Source organism: Poecilia mexicana, unplaced genomic scaffold, assembly GCF_051168715.1.
Source record: "Poecilia mexicana isolate PSO_F unplaced genomic scaffold, ASM5116871v1 scaffold_2, whole genome shotgun sequence".
NCBI lineage: Eukaryota > Metazoa > Chordata > Actinopteri > Cyprinodontiformes > Poeciliidae > Poecilia > Poecilia mexicana.
In genome coordinates, this window is record NW_028263371.1 from 10,965,452 (window position 1) to 10,991,815 (window position 26,364).

The following is a 26,364-nucleotide window of genomic DNA, read 5'->3' on the forward strand; positions in this document are numbered from 1 at the left end:
AAAGTTCCAGATAGATTTAGGGTTTTTTAGAAAAAGCTTATAGTCTATTTAATTTCAGGAATCATTTAAAGTGGTGAAAAGCAGAAAGCTTTGGCCGCTTGATTCATAACAATAGCACAAAGTGCAACAGTTATAATCATATACTTACAGAAATCAGCAATGTCCCCTGTTAGATAATTGCAGTAAAATGACTAATCATAGCTGGAAATGATTCTTTATAATTTGACCCTCTCTTTACAGTGTTATGTATTATTGTTATGTTAAAAGCTAACCACCCATCCCCCTCATATACACACTTCTTATGAAAGAAAGCAGATGCTTTCGTATTTTTAATAAACTGAAAAAAATATATTTTACTAATTTCATTTCCTTCTGCTATTGAAGTGAATGCCCCTCTAAAATTATCGCTTTTCTTTACCATTGTAGTAGCCATTTATCCTTTCTGGTGTTTATCGTCACCAGGGGGCGTATTTTATTTTGAGTTCTGAGTGTCTGATGGGGGATGGGTTATTTAAGGTCAATCATGATTCTGTTCAGGTGTTGTTAATAGGTAGAGGCAAACAGTTTTCTACTGTGCTTGGTTTTGGATGTATGTCGAATTTATGTGGATCTTAAGGAAAACAGTAAGACAATGGACATTGTACTGTAAATAAATGACTTTACTTTATATCAAACGGAAGATCGGCATGCTGAATCTTAATTGAGCGCACGTAAAACCAATGCCTTTCAACAACAACCAGTAGCCTAAAATATAGGATTTTAGCCGCTACAACTATATTCCTCTTTTCTTTTCCTCTTTCTAATTATGCTTTGTAAAAACTATCTAAATGAAGAGTGCTTTCTTTATATTTTGTTACTTTCTGACCTATTGTTTATGAGGTGCAACTTTAATAATTAACTTCTGAACTTAAGATTCAGAAGTTAATTATTCTTTCCGCAAAGAAAGACTCATTAACTTAGTGTTTGTTTTGCACTGTACCTTTCATATTTCAGCATACTCAGTCATATTAAGGTTGCATTTTTATTACATTTCTTTTCAACGAGCTTCATGAATTATGTACTGTATTCTTTGTGTACTGTGTACTGTGTACTGTGTATTGTGTACTGTACAGAAATCCATTTCTGTACAAGCAGTTGAGCAGAAATAAAACATTTAGTGACCAAACATCCTTACAAGCAAAAGTGTCAGTTGAACAAGCAGATAAATTTAACCTTACAAACATGTTACTAAAATAACAGAAGGGAAATAGTAATATTTATGCATAAAAATTAACTGCGTTTGAACAGAGCGATCTCTTAGGTCTGTCGCCCAGCAGGGGGCGCTCTTGAGTGAAGAATGAATTCTGACAAGGCAGAAGATGGTATATAAAAGGGCATTTTCAATTGAATATATAAATGTGACCTTTCAGACAATCTATTAATAGAACGTATTACAAATAAAAATTATATATTTTTTAAGTGGGATCACATTTCAAAGTCTCTGTAACTGCAAAAAAAGTAAAAATAAATAAATAAATAAATATCCTAAATAATTTTCTGGGGTTGTCTGTAAACTTTTTAGTTAACAAAATGTGTTCTCTCTCTCTCTCTCTCTCTCTCTCTCTCTCTCTCTCTCTCTCTCTCTCTCTCTCTCTTGCTATCTACTTTTCACTCTTTACTGTATCTGCAGGAAGAAAGACAAACTACTTTACAGTAAGGAGACAGCAAAGAGAAGTTCGGGGAAGCACTTCAAGAGGATGACACAAACAAAAAAAATATCTAAAATCCATGTTTTATCCACAGGAGTATTTTTATTTTTATTTTATTTTTGGTAACAATGTAAAGTGACTTGACAAACGAAGATATATTTAGAATATGTTCATAAGTTTGGCCAGAAGGGGTCAGTGTTTATGTGGCTCACCAAGCTGGTCCCCCGTTTTGGTTACTCAGGTAGAAGTCAGCCTGAGTAACCTGCTTTTTAAAATTCATTACTTATGTATTTATTTATTGGGTTTTATATTTATGTCTTAACTGAAGAAGGTGATTAATGGTTTCTTTGAACTGAAATGATTTAAAGGGAGTGGCCAACAATTTTCCAGTGGTATCGCCACGGACCCTCTGGTCAGGTCTTGGGGGGGGTGGGGGGGGAACTGTGTGTAGGAAATGTATTGTTACCTCAAATAAACTATAAACAAAGGTCATAAAAATTAACAATGCAGAAGTGTTTGATTACAGACGGTAAAGGAGAATAGTATGGCAGATACATAATTTTCAAAAGCATTTGTGAAGCTCATTGTTCAAGTCTCACTTTTGTTCCTGCACTAGATTTATGTCTGAACTTTGACTAGGTCATTCTAATACGTAGAGGACCTCCAGAGACCAGTCCTCAAGTGCTACCATCCTGCAACTTTTAGATTAATCTCTGCTCCAACGACTTATGACTATATCATTAAACGAATGATTTATTTCGCTGAGCGAATGCATCCATTCTCAAACACACCTGAATCTCATTCAGGCGTGTTGGACAAAAGACTCATCAAAAAGTTGCAGGATTGGACTTTGGCAGCCCAGATCTCTAAACCAGTCCTTTTGAAGCCTTTAACATGTTTTCTTCAAAGGTTGCCATGTTTTTTGGTTTGTCTTCTGATCAAAAAACTTGAAGCAGGTTTTCTAAATAAAGCTGATCTTGCCAGAACTCCTCCATATCCTTTTCCCTGTCCTGTCTGCTGTGCTCCTTGACCTTCATGATGTTGATTTTTTTTCTAATGTTCTTAACAAACATCTTAGGCCTTCTCAGAACAGCTGTATTTATGTTGAGGTTAAAATACAAACAGAGGTCTTTATTTAGCAATAAGAAGACTTCTCGGGTGGATCGTTCACACAGAATCTTATCTACGGGTACGGAAGTAAAGGCTGATGAACGCAAAGTCACTTCAGACTTCTTTTAAAACAATAAGTGACTCTTCTTTCACTTCACGATTACGCCCTACTTTGATAATGTAGCTGCAGACTGGTTGCGTCACAGGTAAGCAGATCATTTACATGTAAAGCATTGGTCTATGTGTCTCACGTAGACTTGTTCTGTTTTGTGTCAGCGAAGGGGAAACATTCACCAAACACACACACACATATACACGTTTCCATGGGGACCAAGCGGCCACTCTGCTGTTCAATTGCCTGTGAGTGAGTTGATGTAGACATCTATTGTGCTGTGTGTGTTTGGGGGGTCAGGGAGCTGGCTTGAGGAGGGTTAGAGGGGAGCGGCATTGAACAACACAGTAGACAGATGAAAGCACTGCATATCCTTAAATCTAATCATAATTTAGTCCTCAGCAGCAGAAGATGGTCTGATCAAAATAAAGAGGGAAAGAGGCAAGACTGAGGACAGAGAGGGACCCGAGTGCACTAGTCAAGGGATGAGGGGCCGGTGGGGAGGGGGGAGGATGTGAGACCGCTCTGAAATGGGAAATGATAGATCAGAGACGGCCTGATTCCTAAAGCTGATGCTTATTTCTTGCATCAGTCTTGATTTCCAGGCGCGGGCACTTACCCTAAAAGGATTTCAGACGGAGCAATGCTCCGCGGATGTCTGGACCTTCATTCAGACGATGTCAAATTATGACAAATGACATGACAAAAGCCGGACAGAAACCGCAAACCGAGAAGGATGGAACGGTGATAAAGTTTCCAACAATTTATAAAGCCGGTTCTCTGAAGGCAGGTAATGATGAGGCTGTCAAAGACATGTTACAAACAAGGTTTTAATATGGTTTTACATCAAATCAGATGCTTTACACAGACTAAAAGGGGACTTTGCGATCTGTAAAGGAACCCCAAAAATGAAACCGTTGCCTGGATGGACGGATGGATGGACGTGTCTCTTACTGTTGAAGCACGAACACTGATCTTATGTGTTTTACAATCACCTAGAATCATTTTGTAGAACATGTTATCTGCAGTTGTTATAAAAAAATACTGCATACATCAAATATGACTTCAAAGGAATTTGACTTCATAAATTAATGCCTTGAAATTTAACCTCTGTCTTTTTAAGAAAGTCCTGTTCTTTCCAACTTTCTGCCTTCAGGAAGTCATCACAACAGTGCTCATCCACCAGCGTTGCAGTGAGAAGTCACTCGCATCTAATGAGCTCAGCAGATGCTCAGCTCCACCAGGTGTTTGCTAATTGCTGCTGGCTAGTCTGAAGGAGCATCCTCGAAGGCGAAGCCAAGTCCACCAAGGTGTTTTGGACAGCTGAATGGTTGCCATGGGAGATTCCAGGATTTCTCCAACATGCTGTAAAGAATCAAAGCAACTCTCCAGGTATGTTTTTGATGAGGGAATACTATTGTAATATGATATGAAGCTCAAAAAAGTCGATTTTACATAAACATGCCACTTTAATTAGATTTAATTAATTTAATTAGAAGTGACTGATAGCAGCAACTTTCTTTGTTTTTCATTTGCTCTTAACTTGTTTTTAGATCGGAAAACAATGCAGAGATTATTCAGATCTTTTACCTCAGAACAAATTTCAAATAAAAATGTTAAACCGGACAATTTATTTGCAGAAAATGAGAAAAGGCCAAAATAACCAGTATTACATGCAGGGCTTTCTGATCTCAGGTAGCACAAAGAAATCAGGTTTTAAATGACACGACACTTATTTTTTACCTTACTTATACTAAACTTTAACTTCTATTATCCTAACATAAATCTATGTTGGAATAATACTGATTTATATTTTTTTAATCACAGCTTTCATATGTCTTGCTGCCGGGATCAGGTGATCACCTAATCTGTTCCTCATGAAATGAAATGATGTGCGCAGGTATGGAATTCAATAGACGCTGGAAGCAAATGACTATAGTGCATCTAGACATTGATTTTGTTTTTAAATTACACAGAAGTCTGTCAATATTTTCTGTGCACTTATATTTTTGTATAAGATATGGCTATTTGCATTCATCTTTCCACGTCAGTAAAACATAAGAATGGGTACAAAATGCACTAAAATAACGACAATAACCATCACAAAGGAAACCAGAGCAGTGCTTGTTGGGATAAAGGAAACTGGTTCTCCAAATAGTTTTAACAATGAGAAGTACTCCATGGGCACCTCACATCGTTTCAGCCCTCGTGAGAACTCTGTTTGGAGGGGAATTATGTGTTTTACCACGTTAGACGGATACTTTGGGTGGCAGGTCAGCTTCAAGGAGCCCATTAGCAGAAGCCCATTCTCCACCTCGGCTGTGTCCTCCTTTCTTCTGGCCCTTTTTCATTTTGGTCTGAATTTGTCAGAGCAGACGTATTTCATGACCTTTCTTTGTGAGACTAAGTAAATGTACTACATCCTGCCTGCCATCCTTGGTATTGATCATGCTTTTTAGAGATTTTCATCCCATTTTATGGTAATGATAATAATGGAAATGCACTATGTGTTTCAGAATTGGTTTGATGCAAAACACATCAGAACACGGTTCTTGAAAAATCTGAAAGGTTTTATAAGATTTCGGAAAATAACTTTGATCCTCGTTTCTAAAATGAAGAATGGAAACAGGAGAAAAAAAGTGTGATGTTTCTCCAACGTGTCCTATTTTGACATGAAAAATGCCGGCAAAGAGTTACAGCAAAATCAATTACAATCAATATAGGTGTAAAACTATACTGTGAACAATTTAGCAAAAATAACAGCAATAATGATGATGATATCTGCTTTATTTATTACATTGTAAGAAGTGTTTTTTGGGGGTCGGGGGTTATTGTACAATAAATCAAATAAGATGTTCTGTTCCTCAGTCTGACAGATAGTATTATTGTGTATTCTGATATAATTAGTTGATTCTCATAGCTTACTTTATGAGCTTATGGAGATCTATGAAGTTGTGTGGGTAATAAATAAATGAATAAAATGTTTATGTTTTTCACAAAAATGTTTGACCTTTGTTAATAAAATGACTAATTGGGAAACTGCTGAACATGTCTACCTGAATAAAACAATATTGAAAAATTCAGCTATGTAAATTGTGTCTTACAAACTTCTCATTTCTTGAGAAAGAAAAAATGACTATATTTACTTTGAATGCATACAGATTGTTCTGCAACACTATTTACATTAGAAGAACATTTTTACATTTTGTCACATCACAACCAAAGTGTTCAGAGCATTTATTATGATAACTGACAGACAAACCCACAGTACAGCTAATTTTGAGGAGGACGGAAAACATTTCAAAACCTTATCACATCTTTACTCTGATACCCCTAAATACAATACACTGCAAACAATTGTCCTCATAGGTCACATAATTAGAAAATAGAGTTCATCTGTTTGTAATTTAATGAATCCCAGTTAATCTGTTCTGTGAAATGTTTGTTAGAGGACATTAGTGAACGAACATCATGAAATTTAAAGCAGGATCAGGTTATAAAACAAGCTTCCCCTCTTCCCATGCTTTAAACATCTTACTGGGCCTTTTTCATCCCAATGGTGTACCATGTCTATTTAATAAAATATTTGATCACTTTTTAAATAACAGACATATTAACAAACTAAGTAGATATGCTTTTTTAACATATTGAATTGAGATGTTTTCCCCTAATCTATCAATAGTGTAATAGGAATTAATGTATTGTGACATTATTTTCTTGCGTAAAGACAGAGCTGTAAACAAGCCATTTCCTTTTTTATTATTATTTTAAATAAATATTACACGTCTGTTTATTTTATTATTTTTATTATTTTTATACAATGCGTCGGATTTTGGTCAATGTTTTTCTGGGCATCAGCCCTTTTTTAATTTCCATGAGAACGTTTTGTGGAACCATATTCTCCAGTCTGAGTTTCACGCCGAGGACTTCCGCGCTGACGGACTGGAATGACATAATGGTAAACAGAGTAAGGTGAGTCTTATTTACCTTTGCCGGTTGGGGCGTGACGGCAGTTTTACCGCCAGACAATACAGCATCGGTCCAGTAAAACATGGTGGATGTATTCAGAGTCAGTGAGACATTATCGTTGATGTTAAAGTCACATTCATCCATGATGGAGAGCGGCTACCGTTAGCTGTTAGCTCACATTAGCAAAGCATAAATAGGCCTAACTCAAGCAGATTTGCCGGTCAAATATGAGATTAATGAAATTAGTTGTGTAGTTTGCAAGCGGTAATTTTAAAGAGAAGAGTGTGCGGTACATTATCAATTACTAAAACTACACAGAAAGCTGACTGTGGCTTCAATTCGGTCTCTACAAAGATGCTGAGTCTTAATGGACTCGGAAGCAAACACTTGAGTAGGACTGGATGGTGAAAGCTGCTGATTATTGATTTCTGACAGCGACTAGCATCTTTACTCTGAGGTGAAATCTTCCTGTAGAGATTTTTTTTTCAACGAAACTCGTTAATTAGCGGAGAATGTGTTGAATGACAATTTGATGTCCCTCTCAGATGATTTTAATCTCATTAGGTTCAGGTTTATCACGAATTTATTGAGTTAAATATGAACAAAGACGATTTTTTTACTGGAGAAAAAAATAATTAAGAGAAGAAAACACAATTTGCTTTGCTTTTCTCAGAGTACATGAAGTACGCGTCACCCCTGTAACTTCCAGCCTGAGAACATTTTTCTATTAAAATTTTGTATTAAAACGCAACATCCACCTGATCAGACATTTTAAAGAAACCACTCCTCATATGTATTTTATTTTGCTTAAAATAAGTAAACATTTTGTCAAGAATTTGATAAACAACATCATTATGGCGTGTATATTTGCCTTTTAGTTTTATACATGAACATTTCTGAGTTTTTACAGAAATATTAATGAAATTGTCCTGGTAAAACTGGTAAACTTAAGTGTAATGTTGTATTGAAGACATGTAATAGTCTTCAAATTAATATTACAAGAATGCAATATTTGCTGTGTCATGAATTTAAGCTCTGCATATCAATAATGTATTTGGCCTGTTGGATGGAGCCTGGCTGCAGTAGATGATTAGAGACCATTCTAGAAGCATCTTGATTCATCAGATATCACCACAACATAAATGAAATAATATTGCAATCTCATTAATGTCTACTATTGCATAGTTTTAGTTCTATTGTTTTTGGTGCACTCTATGGACCTGATAAAAAAAAGACATCACATTACATTTTAGTGTAATGTGAAAGAATTATAGAACCCTTCACAGATTATGTTTAACATTTTGGGACAATACGGAGACAGCAGATAATTTAAACAAGAACATACTTTTCAAGTTTATGAAATTGAAATATTAAAAAATGCCATCTTTTTCCATTTATAATGGCTAAAATTGTACACAGGTGTATCGAATCAGGCCTTCTGGGACTTCAAGGGCTGGAGTAGCGTGAAAGTGTTGGGTGATTTAAAGAGGTGCTTCTTTCCACTGAGAAGGATATTCAAAACAAAACATGCCAACATGGTCGTACAAGATGGTTCACCCGGAAAGCAGACCGCATGATGCTAAAAGAAGCAAAACCAAAAAAAACTGTCTCTATAGCAGGTTCTAGCAGCAGAAGATATGAAAGTATATACCGCTACAATCAAAAGTTGACGGAAGATATTTAACTTTCATGGGAGTTGTGCAGGGAGAAAACATTTGATCTCTTAAAGAAAAGAAAAGAGGGATTCCACACAGTCTGTCAGAGAGAACATAGACAAATATCTGAACTCATGGAATAAAGTCATTTGGACAGACAAGCCAAAGCTTTGACACAAGAACAGAGGACAAATCCAGTATTTCAGGTGAATAACCTATTGTAGCATTTCCTCATATTACTCAAACCATTGGTGACAAATGTTATCCCACTTGTGGGCATCTGTTAATCATATCTGGTCAGTTGAAGATGGTGATTACGCGGCCAGCACTGCGTTTGTCATCAAAAAGTACTCCTTCAGAAATAAAGCATGGAAAAACACAAAAAGTTACCAGAGTGGTAAAAACAGCAGAGCAGTACCTGGAAACAATTGGTGCATTTAGATTGTGATTCACGTGTAATATTTATAGAAGTAATATTTTCCAGCATCCCTGTTAGTTGGTTGGTAGAAGATGGATTTGGCAGCCGGTCTGGTTTTTCGTGATTCATGTGGAGATCAGGAGGAAGTTTGATGAGTAACTATGACGATGAACTCAAAGCTGAGTCTGCAGGCACATGATGTCATTCTAAATGTGGTGGGTGTGCGTGGTAAAATGTTAATTATTACAAACTGGACAATGCTAAGAATTTGCTCCAAAGTGATGAAGCTACAAATCTTTTGAATTTAGACAATGGAAAAATAAAATGGATCTATGACATTTGTGACATGTCATCTTATGCTCGTAGGTATCAAGTCTTTTCCTGTCTTTTTTGGGGGAAATGGCTTAAAGTGAAAAAAAAAAAAAAAACAGATCTAAATCTTAAAGATTTTTAATAGCTAAAAAAGAAAATCAAGAATATTTCTGCTGCCACCAAACCCTCTTTGAAAGTTCCCTTTTGTAGTCTTGAATGATTTGTACATATTTGAACCCAGCAGACATTGCATTCTGGTGATGTAATGTCCATTAAATAATTAATATATGAACGGGGGAGGAAGAAAAAAATCAATAGGAGCACAAATGACCCAGCGTATACAAACAGTATATAGAGGGAGGAGGATGAGGACGGATGGGCATGTCAGGCAGATGGATGGTAACCCCACCCTGGCCTGATTCCTCTGCTGCTCAGTCTGCCGATAAGCAGCAGAGGAGGAAGTCCATCATTATTTCACTGGGACGTAAATGGCGGGATGACCAACTCTATTCAGCTAATCGAGATACCGTTGGTATGTTTGAAGTCGAATCTTTATTACTTATCTGCTTGCTTCAACAAACACTTGTTTTAAATGAACAAAATCAACTGTGACATGAAGTAGTTTTGTTGCTTCTTTGAAAAAAAAAAAAAGAAAAAAAAAACCCGAGACAGCTTTCTTCCTGTCAGCTGCGCATCTGTTCTTGGTATTGGTTTTGCACATCTTGTCTTCACTTCCTCTTTCTCTCTTCTCTTTTGTTACAGAGAATGGCCCAGACGCTGTCCGCCATCTGACCTCATAACCACCTGACAACTGAAAACAGAGCACTGATTTCAGTGTCAGCATAGCGAATTTCTAATCAGGCATCTTTGTGTGTTCACGGAAGAAAGAAGCAAACTTTCAGAACTGGAAAAGGAAAAGCGGAATACATCTTCAGTTGGACTTCTAGCAACTATTTGAGAAATTCTCAGACATCCTGAAGATGGTTCTTCTATTCATACCTGACTCTAATGTCCAGAAGACTCTGCTATGTCCTTGTAAATGCTAGTTTTGCTTAGTGGTCATGATTGCAGGGCTTTTGCTCCTGTTCTGGAAAACTCTCTTGCTACAAGATTAGTTACTCAGGGGAAGTGCCGTCCGTTCACAGCCATGGAGGGCCTTGAGCAGCTTGATGTGGTGGGTGACATCAGCCCAGCTCTGGAAGCAACCGAGGACTTCATCCACTCCATGGCTGGGATCCAGGGTCAAGGCCCGAGCCTCGCTCAATCGAGCAACCGCCAGCCTGCGAGGGCGCCCAAGCAGCTACAGGACGTGTCCGGCGCCGCTCTAGGCAAGCTGAGCTCCAGCGGCGTGTGGAACCTGCTGGCCGGAGAGCAGCCGGAGGTGGGGCCTCTCGGCCTGGCCTGGGCCGACAATTTCAGCGTTCTGGGCCTGGGGATGGGCTTGAGGCACGGGAAGAGGAGCCGGGCGCGCTCCACCAACGACCTGGTGGCCCACATGCAGGAGTGCGCCAACAACGCAGGAAACGCCTCGTCGAAGTCGGTGTTTAAGAAAGGACACAATCGGTCCAGGTCGGACGTCAACTACCGTCCGTCTGCGTACACGGACAACGGGCTGCCCGCGGTGGACTGCGACACGCTGAAGAACATGATCCTCAACCAGCAGCAGGACGGTGAGTGCACGGACAAGATCCTCCTTCATTTGATGATGAAGCTTAGAAAGAAATGATGACAAAACGGATTGAAAGTGATTCCTATTTTAGATGTTATGCAGTTTGTAGCATGAAAAGTCATGTTCAGGTACAGTATACTAAGATTTTAGTTTCCAGTTTGTAGTTTTTTTACCCACTTTTGTCTCTGACCCCTGGTCTGTGGCCCCATGTCTGCTTGTTGATATTTTGACTGCATTTGAACCAGGCTGCTTGGAATCAACCAGAACTGCAACACACACTTTCACCGCTCATGTACACTTAGCAGCAGTTCTTAAACCAGAGTAGTTGTTAAAAAAATGTATTACCAAAGGAACACCGTCCTTTATTTTCATGCTGAAGCGTTTGTCTGTGTCTGGTATTATTGTTTTCTGTTTAAATTGTCATTCATAGAGCTGCATGTTCATAAAAAGTGTATTCACAAGTGGAGGCAAACGTTTTAAAGAGATGTCTCCTAAAAGCTGAATGTGTGTCAGGTGGTGATGAGAGCCATGTTCTGAAAACTTTCAGCCTGTTATAAGCATATTGTGGTTCCTTTGTTGCATAATTGGAAATTCTGTTGTTTCCTACTCTTGGTTTCACAACAACTTCAAGAAAAATCTTCAGTTTTGCAACATGCCGTTATTGTTGATGAATATTGGTGTTCGAGAAGCGACCCTGCAAAAGCCTTTATTTTTGTCTCTGTCTGTTATTGCTTCCTTGCTTTCCCAATTAAGCTGCAGTAAACTCTTGCAATTAATATATTCTTCACCCAGCACATGCACTAATAACCTGGCAGCGTTTATGAGGTGGCCATTGTTAACTTCATCCGTGTGCGTGTGCTTTTACAGTTTTGCCCCCTGGTGTAATTTCTCTTATTTAGGTGAACTGACCCTTTAATGACATAGCATTTGTCTAATTGGACATTGATGCTGCAAATTGTTGCTTTCGCTCTTTGAAGATGATGTCATGCCCTCTGTTGACCAAAATCGTTGAACCTGAAGTATTCTTGATTCTCACCAGAAGGCTGGCCCTTACCTGAGCGAGCCTTCCCTCCCCTTCCCCGTTCTGATCGGCAGTCCATTCAATGAAAAGCTTTCTCAGCTTTTGAGAGGCTTATGGAGGACAGAAGTCCCCGACTATTTGTACTGCAGATCGGGGCGTGTGCTGTACTTAGGTTGAAGCATCCCCAGAGAAAGCAATAATGATAGAAGATGATGATAACTTAAAATGACACAGCTGTGGCTTGACCGTCCATATTCAGACTGAGAGCGCTACACACACACACACACACACACACACTCGCGGAGAGCTTATTTGTTTGTGTGTTTTGGCTATCCGAAGACCTGAGGAGATCCGAAGGGATCCTGAGGGATAATAGCCTGTAATCCTGTCAGCAAATGGACTCAAATGAGGCGAGAGAGGAGGCAACCCAATTACCCAGCCGCTGATACTGGCAGGATTATTTAGTATTAGCATATGTGTGAAAAGGTATCAGGCTGTTTAGACTGGCGAGATGTGCATTGAAAGTCGAGAAGTAGGAAAAAGACGGTAATAAGCAGAAGCCAAAGTGATTTACTGGGCCTCGCCGTGCCTCTTTATTCACATAAATAACAAAAAGGGGGCCTGTTTGCCTTTCCATTAGTGACAGCTGGGGATGTTTAGATGGTAAAAAGAAACGAGTAGCACAGATTTATGTAAACAATATGCATACTGTATGTGCATTTAGACCATGTGAGATTTCTTTAAGATTCATTTTGGTCGTGATTAGAGAAGATATTTCTTGCTTCTCAGAATTGTGCCGTTTTTGTTTTTTTTTCCTGAATATATTTTAAAAACTAACCAGTTGATACTTAGTTTGTGAAGTAAGATCATTTGTGGCACGTCACGTCATTGAGACAGATCATACACAGAAGCCTCACTCGTCTTAGAAAAACTGCGAGTTCATTTAGCCATTTAAGAAAATTAATATTCATCAGCATGTTGCTTTTCATTTCATGACATGTCAAAATAAGGGATGTTATTGAAATATTGCTGCTGAAAATTCCAGTGACATTTTCAATGGCAATAAAATTACTATTTTTTTTCTTACTCTTTTCCTCCTTTACCCTTAAACAGTCTCCCAACTGCGGTGAGCGTTAACCACCAAAACTACAGCTTAGGTCTTAGTCTTTTTTTCTTACCATTGCACACAGGCGTTGCGCACCAAAAATGTGCGATGACTTGAGTGACAAGAAAGGACTTTGATTTAGAGAATAGTTATATTAATTTATAACAGCAGGTAAAACCGTCAAACTGGAAATTAGTTTGTTTTATATATCAGAGGTCTGCAGCATGATTGAGTGAAACACTGGAGAGTTATTTAGCGGTGTTGAGTGTGAAGTATTAGCTATGACTGAAAGCCTGTGCGTGTGGATGTTGGACTATTATTAGAGTGTGGTGTAAAAACCCAGCAGGTAGCCATGAAGGCTAATTAAATAAAGCAGTTTTCCTCTCCGCTTTTCCTAATTCTCATCTCGACTCTCCCCAAGCGTAAAGTCTGCCAATCAGTTAGACCTGATTCCGGTTAATCCTATTTGCATATTTATTTTGTCCCTTTAGCAAAATCTTTGTTAACATGCAAGGTCCGTGATCCTGAGTGACTCCATGTCTGCCGCCGGTTTGATAAGATTGATGACAGCCTGCACTCGCCACCCCGAGGCTAACCAGAGCCGTGATTTATTTCCCCCTTACGGCTTTCTAGATGAGTGATCCGGTGCATTAAAGAAACAGAATGCATTTTTGCCCCGTTTCGTCTATGTATTGTGCTTTACAACTAAATGAGATTGCGAAGCTGGTTTTGAAACTGATTGTGATTGCTGCTATTTTAATTAAATCTCTTAACCCAGTAAGAACAACTTTTCAGGTTAAACCAGTTTTAAAGCTTAAACAATCATGTTTTATTTTGATTAAAGGTAAAGGATTAGGGCTACACAATATAAAGAAACCTTGCAGCGGTGATAAAGGTTATATATACATTGTGATGACAATATCACTTGCCATATATGTCCATTTCTTTTCTCTTTTTGTCATTTGTTGCAGTTATAAACCAGGGCTTCATTTTAATTAAATTAATTTTGGGAGATCTGCGATCTATACTTATATGAGAAATCAATCTTATCTATCGCCACAAAAGTCTGAAAATCAGCCACTGTCCCATTTCTATCTGCTGTGAGAGAGCACTGATTGATGGACCCGTTCAAAATGCCACGTCTTCACATCTGTGGTGAACAGTAGTCACCCCACAAGAAGAAAAAAAACTAAATCGGCAGGTCAGATTTTTCTAAAGATCAGATCAGCCAGAAAATTGCAAATTGGTGCACCCCTAACTTTGTCATTAGTGTCATGTGGGAGCATCAGTTCATTGACTCAATATTACGTTTGCATAAAAAATGTAAGTTCATAACACTTGGAATTTATTATTAAGAATAAGAAAGTAACTATAATTCTCTGACAGCACATCACCTCAAACCTGCGGTGCTTATTCATTTGTTTTTGGCTCGATGCGTACAGTCTTTACAGTCTTCAGTGAGCTCGTGTCTTTCTCTGCTCGCTGTGTTTTCTTAGAAACAGGGATCCGGACTTTAGTGATCAGGGTGCACCATGTTTCTGTTTTAGACATTATGAATCCTGCTTTGCTTTCTTCCCTATTTTAAGTTCTGGTGTATGTTGTTCCATTTTTCTTTAGTTCCGTTTCATACTTTTGCTATTTGTGTGAAAGCTGAAACACATTTCTGAGTTTGTTCTTCAGGTTGCTAATTTGTTCCTCTTTTTATTGGTTTCAGTATTTTCATTGCATTAAAAACATTATTCAGTATTTCATAGGGCATTTGACGGCGTTATATTGATTGTTTAGTTAGATTTACTGTCATTGCACAGAACGCAGATTAATAGTCAAACAGACAAGGCACATAAGACGAGACACAAAAGTCTGATCTTGTCTTTACCTTTATACTCTCTTACAGTCTCTCCAACAGCAGTAGTGTGAACACATGGTGACCGACAGACCTCAGTCTTTTGTCTAACAACACTGTGAAAATGATTCCAAGTCAAATTTAAGGAAAACCTGATGGATAGCCCTGTAGGCAGACAAAGTGCCTGTAGGACTGATGATGAGAAGCATTATCTGAACAAAACAAAGAAAAAACTTTTTTTTAATCACTTTTGGAAATTCTGAAAACCAGCTCTTGTAACTCCTTGTTTGGGTGCACAGAAGTACCAGCTGGATGATCAGAGGGTTGTTTTTCTATACCTTGAATGAACTGATTCCAAACATGCAAATATGAGTCATTTATCTCATTTCTCCTTTTCTGCTTCCAGTTGACAAGAGCAGCAGCAGCAGCAGCAGCGTGGTGAAGCAAGGCGAGATGGAGCAGCGCGAAGGCCCACGGGGCCGTTGGGCATCCTGCTACGTTGAGCTGACTCCCTGTGAGCTGCGGCTCTATACTCTGGACAGCAGTGCCAATCGCCAACTGGGCACTGCCTACTCTCTGTCGCACTGCCAGAGCGTCATCGCCCCGGCACCCTGCAGCCAGTCCAGTCAGATGAGCCAGCCTGGCGACAAGCGCACACTCCAGGCCTTGTTCTTCAACAGCACACGTCTCCAGCTGAGGGCGGCCAACCAGTGGGAGGCGATGGAGTGGCGGCGGCTGATGTGGGAGAAGGTTCAGGCAGCGAGGCCAGCGCGGCAGGACAATCGCAAGCATAAGAACAGCGTGGAGATTCAGCAGATGTTTCCCGTACCAATGTCTCCGTCCTCGTCGCCCTCTCCCTCTGGGCTCGACACCCGACCCGACGGGGATAGCGACACCCCAACTTCATCCGAGGCGTCGCTTTCTGTGAACTCTGGAGTGTTGAGTCGGCCAACCACCCTCCCTCTGTTTAACCAGCGCTTCCAGGATGTGCTGAAAGCTGGACTTCTCCACCTGCTGATGGATCAGAACAACTGGCGGCCCTTCACCTTTGTCTTGACGAGATCTGCTCTCCAAGCTTTTCCGACTGAAGGCAGGGGGTCCGTGTCCCAACCGGTCCTCCAGTTCTCCTTAGCTTCCTGCTCGTCAGTACAACAGGATCTCGTACCAGAGGCTGGAGAGTCATGGGCGGATAAATGGCAGTGTTTCCAGGCCGCTTTCCCCAAACAGATCCTCAAGCTCAAGGCGGATGATCACCTGAAAGCCCAGGAATGGGTGGAGGCACTGCGGCAGGCGGTGGCCGCACAGAAGCCCACGCAAGAGGACAAGAGAGAATCAGACGGACCTCCCGGTCTCCAAGGAGTTTTGTTGAGGTCCAAACCATCAAAGGACAGGAGGCAGAAGGAGGCCCAGAGAGCCAAGCGGCAGTCCGTCACCACCAGTTTCCTCAGTATTCTCACCTGCCTGGCTGTGGAGAAGGGGCTCACCGCTCAGAGCTTCAGGTGTGCAGGTAAGTGACATTTACAGACACCACCAGATTCCTAGTGAGATCATTTCACAGCAGAAAGTACAACAACATACGTTCTGCTTCTTAAAACGACAGACGAGCATCATATCTCTATATGTATTACCAATACTTCAGTGCTGCATCATGTCAAGCACAATCATGACTACAGCATTGCCTCAGCTGCAACAAACTGTGGCCCAAAAGTGTGAAGCCGTCCTCGTAAAGATGTTTACTGACATTGAAATGGGCTAACCAAGTCTGCCTTTAAATGTCTTTGGTTAGTTTAAATGTCCACAGGACCCACGGTCTAAAAGAGTCACGTTTACAGCCCTAAAAACGAGGACTGGTCGACCTGAACTTGCAGTTAAAAACAGCTTCATTGGACGTGTGATATTTTGAGCCTCCTAATGTGAAACATTTTTAGCATTCCCCTGGCTTACCTTCTGCTTGTGTAGCCGCTTACCGTCAACATGAGACTTCCTCATCCAGTTCTAAGAGAAGCTACTCTAGACCCAAATTAAATATCGTATTTATAAGGCCTAACAAGGAGGTGTGTAGCCTTTTATCTCTACCTAGCAGTTAGATCAAAACTGGTAGGAGATTCCTTCATGATGTTCCCTCGGTCTAAAAGCCCTTTTAACGAGATGAGCTGTGGGGAGCGGTGCTCTTTCTAACCCACCTGTTGCTGTGCTCTGCTGATCACCTACTTGGAAAATAATGTCCCCAATGCTTTTTCTTTGAAAATAGCTCATCTTGAAAAAAGACTGTTACTGTGTGAAAACTAAAGCAGCTCCATCCGTGGCTGCTGTTCATGTTAACGTCATTTTGAAGCTGCTGTTGGAATGAAAAAAGCAGTATGTTTGTTAAAGAGTCGGTTTGGCTACCTGAGCAGATAGCTCGCCTAATTACCCACCAACTTGAGCAGTGATGCTGTGTGGAGTAAGAAATGTAGCTACTCTTAAATGTAGCAAATGATTAGTTCATAATAAATTCATCTTGAACAGAAGGTATACTTCACATTTTTTTAACAGTAATTCAGAGCTACAACTAATAATTACTTTATTTATCGATTAATCTGTCGATTATTCAAATGATTAATCAGTTAATCGGGTAAACCAAACCTGGCACATTCTGTAGATTTTTAATTTAAGGTTTTCTTATACAGTCTTAGAAATGCATTAAAAGATGCCAATAAGCAAACAATTCAGTTCCTTTTGTAAGTAGGAAAATAAGCATTTTATTGCTTAAAATGCAGTAATGCAGCCTTTCTTTACTTGATCATTTGTAACAAAGGATGTAGCTAAAAGAATAACATTGACTTAATATCAATACAGTGTAGGATGATTATATACCAACCATATAAACAAAGTTTTTTTTTTTCATTTTAAATGTAAATGTTTATTTATTTTGCAGTTTTACTGTTCTGAAGTTGTCGTTCCTTCAGCAAATGGCCTTCTTTCAGTTTACGATTAATCGATTACCAAATTAGGTGGCGATTATTTGAACAATCGATTAATCTCTATTAATCCGGTTAATTGTTTTAACCCCACAGTGGTTCCAGTAGTGGCAGGAATAAAAGCAATTGGATTACGTCATGCCTTGCTGCTTTAACTTTTATCTTTAAATGTCTTTACTCAACATCATATTTTCTTTTTTATAACATTATTATTACATATTTACTTTTAACTTGTACATTAATAATGTGGACTTTGAGTAAAACATGGAGGTCTTTCATCAAGACTCCCAAACCACTGCATGACCTCGGTTAACTTCACTTTTATTAGATTTTCTTTTCTTCTTCTTAATGTACTCTTAAATCCCTTCTTCAGATTAGGACTATTAAATCCCTGCCTTCTCCATTAATATTCCAGTTAGTCCTCATACCAGACCCTTGGACAACCCTGCGAATGGCAGGCGGCGCTTTTACTCCCTTTGGGTGTGAAACGTGGGCTTCCTCTCCCTCTCTCTTTTGGAGGGCTTTGAATAATCGCCGCTCACCTCCCTTTTTATTTGTAACCACTGGCTTTATTAATGCGGGTTCTGTCTGAAAGGACAGCTGAAACGGGAACAAGGATGGGGGGCCGTCCGGGGCCAACTGATGATAATTGGCGGGCTTAAAGCGTTGGTGGAGAGGAAAAATGGATGAATGAATGAACCTGTGGGTGAATGAGAGCAAATGAAAGCTGCCCGGGAGACGCTACAGTGGACAGCTGTGAGCGGAGGGGTTTGTTGGAGGGGTTTCAGGTCAGAGCTGGATGGACGGGACAGCTGGATACGTCTGTTTTCTATAGAGCGCGCACCTCGGCTCCTTCAGCCCGTTTATTGCTCTCCTCTTCTACCTTTTCATTCTGTTTGCTTTCACCAGTTCATTCATGCTCATAGCCATGTCCTGTTTTTGTCTCCGTTTCTCCCGCTGTCCACCCGTTCAAAAGGGACAGTATCCCTTCTTACTCTCCTGCTGTGTTAATTAGCAGAAACCTGCAACTCTGTTTAAAAATTTAGATTAAAAAAATGTAATTTTAGATTTTTACAGGCAGTTTTATTTTTTCTTTTACTGCTTTTCCTCCTTTTTCACTCATCCAGCATGAGCTGCTTCAGTACTAGAGGTTAAGGGGACATGACGTTTCTTGACCCCGACGTCTTAAACCTGCGGCTCTGGGGTCCCATTTGGCTCTTTGGGTCCGCCACTGTGGCTCTTAAAAAAAGAAGAAAAATGGTTTTGCTGTTGAACAAAATAGTTTTCCTGTAAGTTCTTATGCATGCAACATCTACAACAAGCTTTTAAAAGTAACCAACTACAAACTGTGCCACCTATCTTTACTCATTTTCCATTTTATAGAAAACAAATACATTCTAGTTTCATTTCCTTTGCTTTCATAGTGAAACATTTTATTTCGGATGTATTTATAAAATCACTTTTTGTGGCTCAATATACGAGTTTTATTTTGTGGTACTGATTGCAAAAGTGGCTCCTTGAATGGAAAAGTGTATTCTAGATGCAGGTTCACCTACTTTAAAGGCTACATACCTTAAAGCACTTATAGAAATATTCCAGTAGAAAAGAGGAATAATTAGTTTTCCATTTTTAGAACCTTGGTGTTCTGCTGTTTATCATTTTTTTAGGATGAAACATTTCAATGAGAATCAGATCGGAGACAATCTGATATTTGTCTCAGGTTAGCTGCGACAGTTAGCGGAGGTACTATAATAAAATGTCTTAAATTCTTTAAATGAAATGTAAGCCGGCCTTAAATGTGTCACAGATCTTAAATATTTAATCTCATATGAATCTATGATGTTTTCTTCTCTCAGGTTTTTTCTGTCAGGCAAAAGATTGCGTTGTGTGCAGACATATTCACTGACTTGACGGTGGTTAAGGCTACAAGCAACAAGCTGCTAAAACAAACGGGTCATTAGCTGCTACACCCATCTTCAGTTTCCACTCTCATTTTCTTAATCTCTCTTAATCTGATTTTCCAGCATTTGCTGCTTCCATCCACATATGTAGCAAATAACTAGTTGCTTAGCATCAAAATGTATTCAGCTAGCTACTGTACATAAAGCTAGCTACTTTTTACATTCCTTTTATAGGAAATGCTTTACGTTTGAAGACTGACTCCCTGTTGCTCCCTTAACACACACACACACACACACACACACACACACACGCACACACACACACACACACACACACACACATGGCCTCCTGATTTTGGTGGCCCTGTTGTTGCACTAGATCCCGTTCTCAGGCCCCTGATTTACCATGTCAGTCCATTAGCTTCGAAAGGCGGGTGTGGCGGGGTGTTTCGAGTGAAGTGGGAATCGGTAAATTCAAGGGAACTGCGGAAGTTGGAGGTTCACTTCAAAAGATTGACAGTCTCAGACACGCACACACACACACACACACACACACACACACACACACACACACACACACACACACACACAATCTTAGACTCTCCATTTGTTCACATTTTCATTTGAGTGTTTGGTCGCTATGAATGAGGAACATCAAAGCTCACGCTTCTCGTCTTTTCAGTTTTAATTCACACATGTACAGACCAAACACACACACAGCAGTGTCCTGTCAGAGGTGTGGTGGTTTGAACCAGCGGCGGGCAGATGAAAGCAGGAGTCCTCTTCTTGCCCTGATGTCATCTCTCTCTCTCTCTCTCCGTATCCCTCTCTCTCGCGCTCTCTCCCGGTGTGAACAGGTCAAAGTGACCCTCTCTCACTACAGAGAGCCGCAGTACAATCGGTGGACCTTTGAGCCACGTTTGAATTCCCATTCATCTTTCCCTCTGTCCCTCTTCCTCTTCATCCCAGAAAGACGCATAAAAGATCAGAGACCAGCAGAAAATTCAGTTGTTGCTCTGCTGGTTGAACTGTTATTTGTTACTCGAACATTCAAGAAGAAAAAATAAAATAAAATAAAATAAAATAAAATAACGTAAGGTAAAAAAAAAAAGAGGGCTTTGTATGATCTTAAAAAATCAGAACTGAAGTTGAAGTTTTTGTGTTTTGAAAACTTGAAGGCCATGATGGCTCCTCTTGATGACTGTCTCCATCTGAACAACAAACCAAAACTCTTGTAATGCCGTTGACAATAATGTACACGTCTTTGTCAATTAAATACCCCAAAATCAGAAGAGACCCTTCATAACACCCAGAAATCATGGCGTTCATAAATCCCCAGTACTGAGTAATTCTTTTCTAAGGTGTTCAAGCTATTTGAAGGGAACATTTCATGCAGATAAATTGACAGAGTTACTTTATCTGTGTTAGTTTAGCAGTTTGAATACAATCTGTCCTGGGACACACCGATGGAAGGTCGTCAAGGTGAATTATGAGACTGCATTGGACAACATCTGTGGTGACGTTTTGAGTGTTAAAATCACACATCTTTCAAATCAAGAGCATTTATGCCTTTTTCTTTTTTAAATCGCTTTCTGTTAGACTCATCTAGAGCTTATAAACTCCTCTGGTTTTTATGGAGTTATTAGGCTGCAAAACTCTTAAAGGAACTGAAGCAAATGTGAGCAAAGTATTTTATTTGTGTTTATATGTGGCAGGATACCAAGATCGAGATCGGTCAGGGAGGATTTTAAGGCCAGCCTGGAAAAATTGTGCTTGAATCTCTTCTGAATTAAGCAGGAGTGGACAGATGAAAACTTGTTAAATCAGGGACTGTGCTGTGTTTTATTTTGGTAAACGCAAGTATGTCATCTTTTTCAGCTCATCAAGCCGTTGTTTATAGTACTGGAGCAAATTTAAATGGGCTAATTATAGCTGTGTGATCAATTTAATTGAATTAGTTGTTTTTTTAGTGCAAAAAGAGGCTGCGTCAGTCAAAAAAAAAAAAAAACATGTTTAGTTTAAGTAGTCCCTTAATTTTCTCTGGTTAATTCACTATTAGTAAGCAGAGACCAAACTATGTCAGTCTGACTCACAAAGTCCTCAAGTTAGATTTTATATGCATATAATATAAACACTCCTTATTTCATAATAACAGCTCAGTGATTCAAGATTTTACAGCTATTTGCTTCTTGTCAGTCTTCCACCGTGCAGCTGATGTTTTCTGTCAAACTCGTCCTCCTCTGTAGAGATGCTATAGCGCGCAGATGGACAAACTCTTGGCTCCGTGTGTTTGTTTGTGTGGGTGTGTTCGACCTCTTGTACTCATGATATAGAATTTGAGGTAAAGGCTTTCTGGTTTCGCGAACGTCTCTGGGCTTTTTTACGTGAGCCTCTTTGTTCCCGCGGTCCCGGCAGAGGCAGACTAAATCCGAGGCCACATATGGCCGGCGAACTGCTCTGGCGGTTTGCTGCTTCCTCGAAGTGACACAGTGTTTCCCTGACTGCTAACCATGGCCCCGGCGTGCTGGCTCGCCACCGGTGGACTGTGGTTTACTGCTAGAGCATCCACCCCAAACACCAGCATGAGCTCACCTCTATAATTAGCCCAACTTTATCGAAGCTAAAAATATGCACTATGGATGTTGGTTTTTTGGGAGCGGGGGGTTTAAATGGTATCTGCAAGAAAATGTATGCAGGTGAGTCTCGGTACATTAGAATGTCATTGAAGTGTTTTTTTGTTTTTTTTGTCTCGCTAATTCAAGTCAAAAAGTGAAACTCATGAATTCATTTCACACTGGTTGGTGGTTTTCCAGCTTTCATTTCTGTCAATTTTGATTTACAAATTACAGTTCCTCGGTTAATTTCAATGCCACATCAGACAAACAAGAAAAAATCATGTTTAATACTTACTGGTTCTCATGTTAGCAGGCTTCTTTCTTTATTAAACCAGTACAGGTTTCGTAGCGACTGAAGGGATCAATGGCAAGCCAGCCAACACGGTGTGACTGATGTGTTGCCGAGTTACACTTACAGTCACATATGTGAATCATCCGTACCAAAGCTTTACGAGACCAAACGGCCGGGGCTGTGTGTCGGGATCGTAGCTGGAAGTGCTCAGACCTTTGCTCTCGTGTCAACGCGAAACGGATTTTACAGCTGCAGAATAGGTTTCTCTTACGGCGAATAAACTTTGTGTAGACCCTTTGAGACAGGCAGCTGTTGTATAAGAAATTTATTTTAAAACAAATTTGAGTTTATTACGCAGCTTAGTTCAAACTTGACCGTTTTCTTCTTGTACAAGAAAATCACAGTACAAAGGTGTGTCTTTGCACCCAGTTTCTTTTACCAGATTATCGATGTGTTTTAAAATCCATCCAAGCTCTATCTTTTTAACGCTAGCAAACTCTCTGAAAGATAAAATTTTATACACACGTGCTTGATTTCCCTTCTATTTCTTACTTGTATTTTAAGAAATTAACCATTTAATGAGGAATCATGTTAAAGTAACTTTTGTTACACATTTTTGCTTTGCTCACCTAAAACACCACTTTGTAAAAATACAACAATAAAGCCAACAGTGCTTCACCGTTTCTACAGTCTATAAATCATGAATGTCACTATGTGGTTGGTTAATCTTTAATTTTATTAGGCTTGTGTCAGTTTTTAGACGTAGTTTTAAGTCATAACTGTTCATTTTTGTGGTTTCCATTACCACAGAAAATATATATATATTTTGATTTTGATTTTAAATCTCTAAGAAATACATAGAATTAAAGCTTTGATATTTTATTTCTTGTTTAAATTGAGTGAATTTCACTACGTAATAGTTAGAAAACATGAAACACCAATAGAAGAAGTTTTAAACTTTTTATCTTCAAAGCACAGTAAACACGACCCCTTAACTCATAGTTACTGCGATGCCCATGGTTTAGTGGTGGAAGGTAAGTGAGATGATCTTCCATTTTAGCAATTTAAAAGAACCAAAGCTAAAGAAAAATAGTATTTCCTTAAAATACAGAGCCGTAGGTGTGATGTCTGTCACTGTTTTCTTGGCCAAATAAATCCCGGGTGAAGTTTTTGAAAACACAACTTATGTGTTATAACATACAAGTTTGGGTGGGATTAGGTAAAGTTTAGATCTTTGACATTAACGTAATTGTGCCCCCCGATATAAACAGCTTGAATTTGAGTTGTTTTAAACAGTTAAAATCAGCTAAAACAAGAGACGGGCTGTTAGCCTTTAACGTCTCTGACGATTTACAACTTTTCTCTAAACTCACAGCAATATGACAGTCTGTTATTAAACGTAAGGAACTAAAACTGATAATGACTCCATAGGACCTTTCTCAAAAATAGGAATAGTTTGGCAGGATACACAGGAGCAATCTGCTCTGTTTTAGGCTAAAGCATTAAACATGAACCAACAGATGACATGCTGGTTGTCAAACACCCAGAAGACACCCAGAAGTCTAATATTTGCTCTGACGTTAGCATGCATATTACGTTATGCTATAATTTTAACGGTTTGGCTTATTGGTGTGTTTATATGGGATCCAGTGACGCAACTGATTTAGAAAAAAAACTGGAAAGAAAATAACTTCTCCAATAAAGAACTAACATTTACAGCTTCAGTGCGTCTCTAAGTTCCAGCATGGGTATCTTTTTTTTGTCTTTTATCAGATAAAGGATGAATATAGCTTTAAATGTTGATTGCAGCATTGTTTGTGCTGATCAGATGACACAGAGATAACAGGAAGCTAGCCGAGCCACCTGAGCCGCGTTGGCTCCCTCCATCTGTCTTAATCTGTCCGTGTTGTTGTCTCTCCTTCGTTCTTTCCTCTCATCTCTCAATAGTCTGTTCCTTCTCTTTCTTCCGTCTCGTGTTGGAGCACCGTGGACATGCCGACACATGTTCAGCTACTTCCGTCTTTCTTTTTTTTTTTCTGTTGTTTTTTTAGGTAAGGTTCTGCTTTTGTTTAGAAATAACCGATAACCATCTCCCATTTCTTTTCTTCCGGATCTTTCTATTTCCCTCCAGGCTTTATATCCTCTAAGATGGTGTGGATAAGGGACACCTGTTGTAGCCCTTCAGCACTCCGATGTTTGGGTGTTCCTGATCACAGAGCGGACCCGGGTGTTTGGGTGAAGCACAAACTTTAAAGGGTTGAGAAGACAAAGCAGGCCAGGGAAGATATCAGGCTGAATAGTAAAAAGAAAAAAAAAAGGTCTGTAGGAGTTGCTGGTGTTCAGAGATCTTGCTTAGTTAGGGTTCTTGTGATGGAGTTACAAAAAAAGGATTCCTTCTGATGAAATGGACAGGAAGATTGTTTTTGAAGCTCAAAACATCAACTTTTAAATAGTCTTTCTTTAGTTTGGGTATTTTTTTTTCGTTGAAGGGTGCATGAATGCATGAATACCTTGGTATTGGCATCTATTCCTAATATTTAATAAAAAAAATGTTTTAAGTGGTTACATAAAAAGATCTGCAGAATGTGCCATTTTTTTCTATCCGATTAATCGAATAATTGTTTGATCGATTACTAAAATAATCACTAGTTGCATCCATACTTCTTTCTTTTTAAGCATCATAACGTTCTCCATTAGCATCATGGTCTTGCCCCTCTTTCTTTACAGTTTTTAGGTTTTGCACTTTCCATAAATAAAGTCTGACTACCCAAAGATTTACTGAGAGGCTTTGTATTTTTGCTTCAAAAAATGGCTACAATGACGTCTGAAAGGTCTGAAAATGTAAATCTGGAAAATCCAAACATTTTTATTTAACAATATAAGAAAACCTTGTTCATAAGCAGCGACTGCCCCCATGCTTACTGACCCCTCCTCTCTCTCTCTCTGTCCTCAGGCTGTCAGCGTCCGGTCGGCCTGTCCAAAGGAAAGGCCAAAGTTTGCTACTACAGCGGCTGGTACTACTGCCAGAGCTGCCATCAGGACAACTCCTTCCTCATCCCCGCGCGGCTGCTGCACAACTGGGACACCAGTAAACACAAGGTGGGGAAGCACACACAGCCAGCCTGGCCTTGTCTCACCATGTAAAGAAAATCACCAGGCATGTCTAAAGCTCACAGACGAGCGAGTCGCATCCCGCCTTTTTAATCTGCGCAAACCGCAGCCTTTATGTCGGGCTGTACTTTAAGCCTGCTTCATCCAAAACATGCATGGAAAGTACAGCTTGCTTGGGATTATGTGTAATGTATTGGCGGTGCTCGGTGCACACAACCCAAGAATAAACTCTTAACGTGCTCCTGCAGGTGTCCAAACAGGCCAAGGAGTTCCTGGAGTTTGTGTACGAGGAGCCGCTGCTGGACATCCAGCAGCTCAACCCCTGCCTGTACGAACACTGTGAAGCGTTGAGCTCGGTGCTGCGCCTCCGTCAGCAGCTCCAGTCGCTCAGGGCCTACCTGTTCAGCTGCAGGGCGACGGTTGCCGAAGACCTGAGGCGACGGTAGGTCGCCTGAAACCTCACTTCTGCTTTTTGAGCCCTCGTCGATCACGCCGCTCTCTCATTTCAAAAGAAAATTGAGAGTGAAAACGAACTCTTCTGTGCCCTAAAACGCAGAGTCGGCACCTGAATTTTAAGTAAATA

General features: G+C 39.8%; 1 protein-coding gene across 1 annotated transcript in view; it reads left to right on the forward strand.

Annotated features, from left to right (window-relative positions):
- The first annotated feature begins 6,635 nt into the window (after positions 1 to 6,635).
- The window catches only part of plekhm3 (pleckstrin homology domain containing M3), a 40,661-nt gene continuing 20,932 nt past the window's right edge, over positions 6,636 to 26,364 (forward strand). The window contains exons 1-5 of the mRNA XM_015000046.2: positions 6,636 to 6,882; positions 10,027 to 10,934; positions 15,309 to 16,409; positions 25,624 to 25,769; positions 26,030 to 26,223. Of these exons, the coding sequence (XP_014855532.2) occupies positions 10,304 to 10,934; positions 15,309 to 16,409; positions 25,624 to 25,769; positions 26,030 to 26,223 (2,072 nt within the window). The 5' untranslated portion in view covers positions 6,636 to 6,882; positions 10,027 to 10,303. The remainder of the gene's footprint in view (positions 6,883 to 10,026; positions 10,935 to 15,308; positions 16,410 to 25,623; positions 25,770 to 26,029; positions 26,224 to 26,364) is intronic.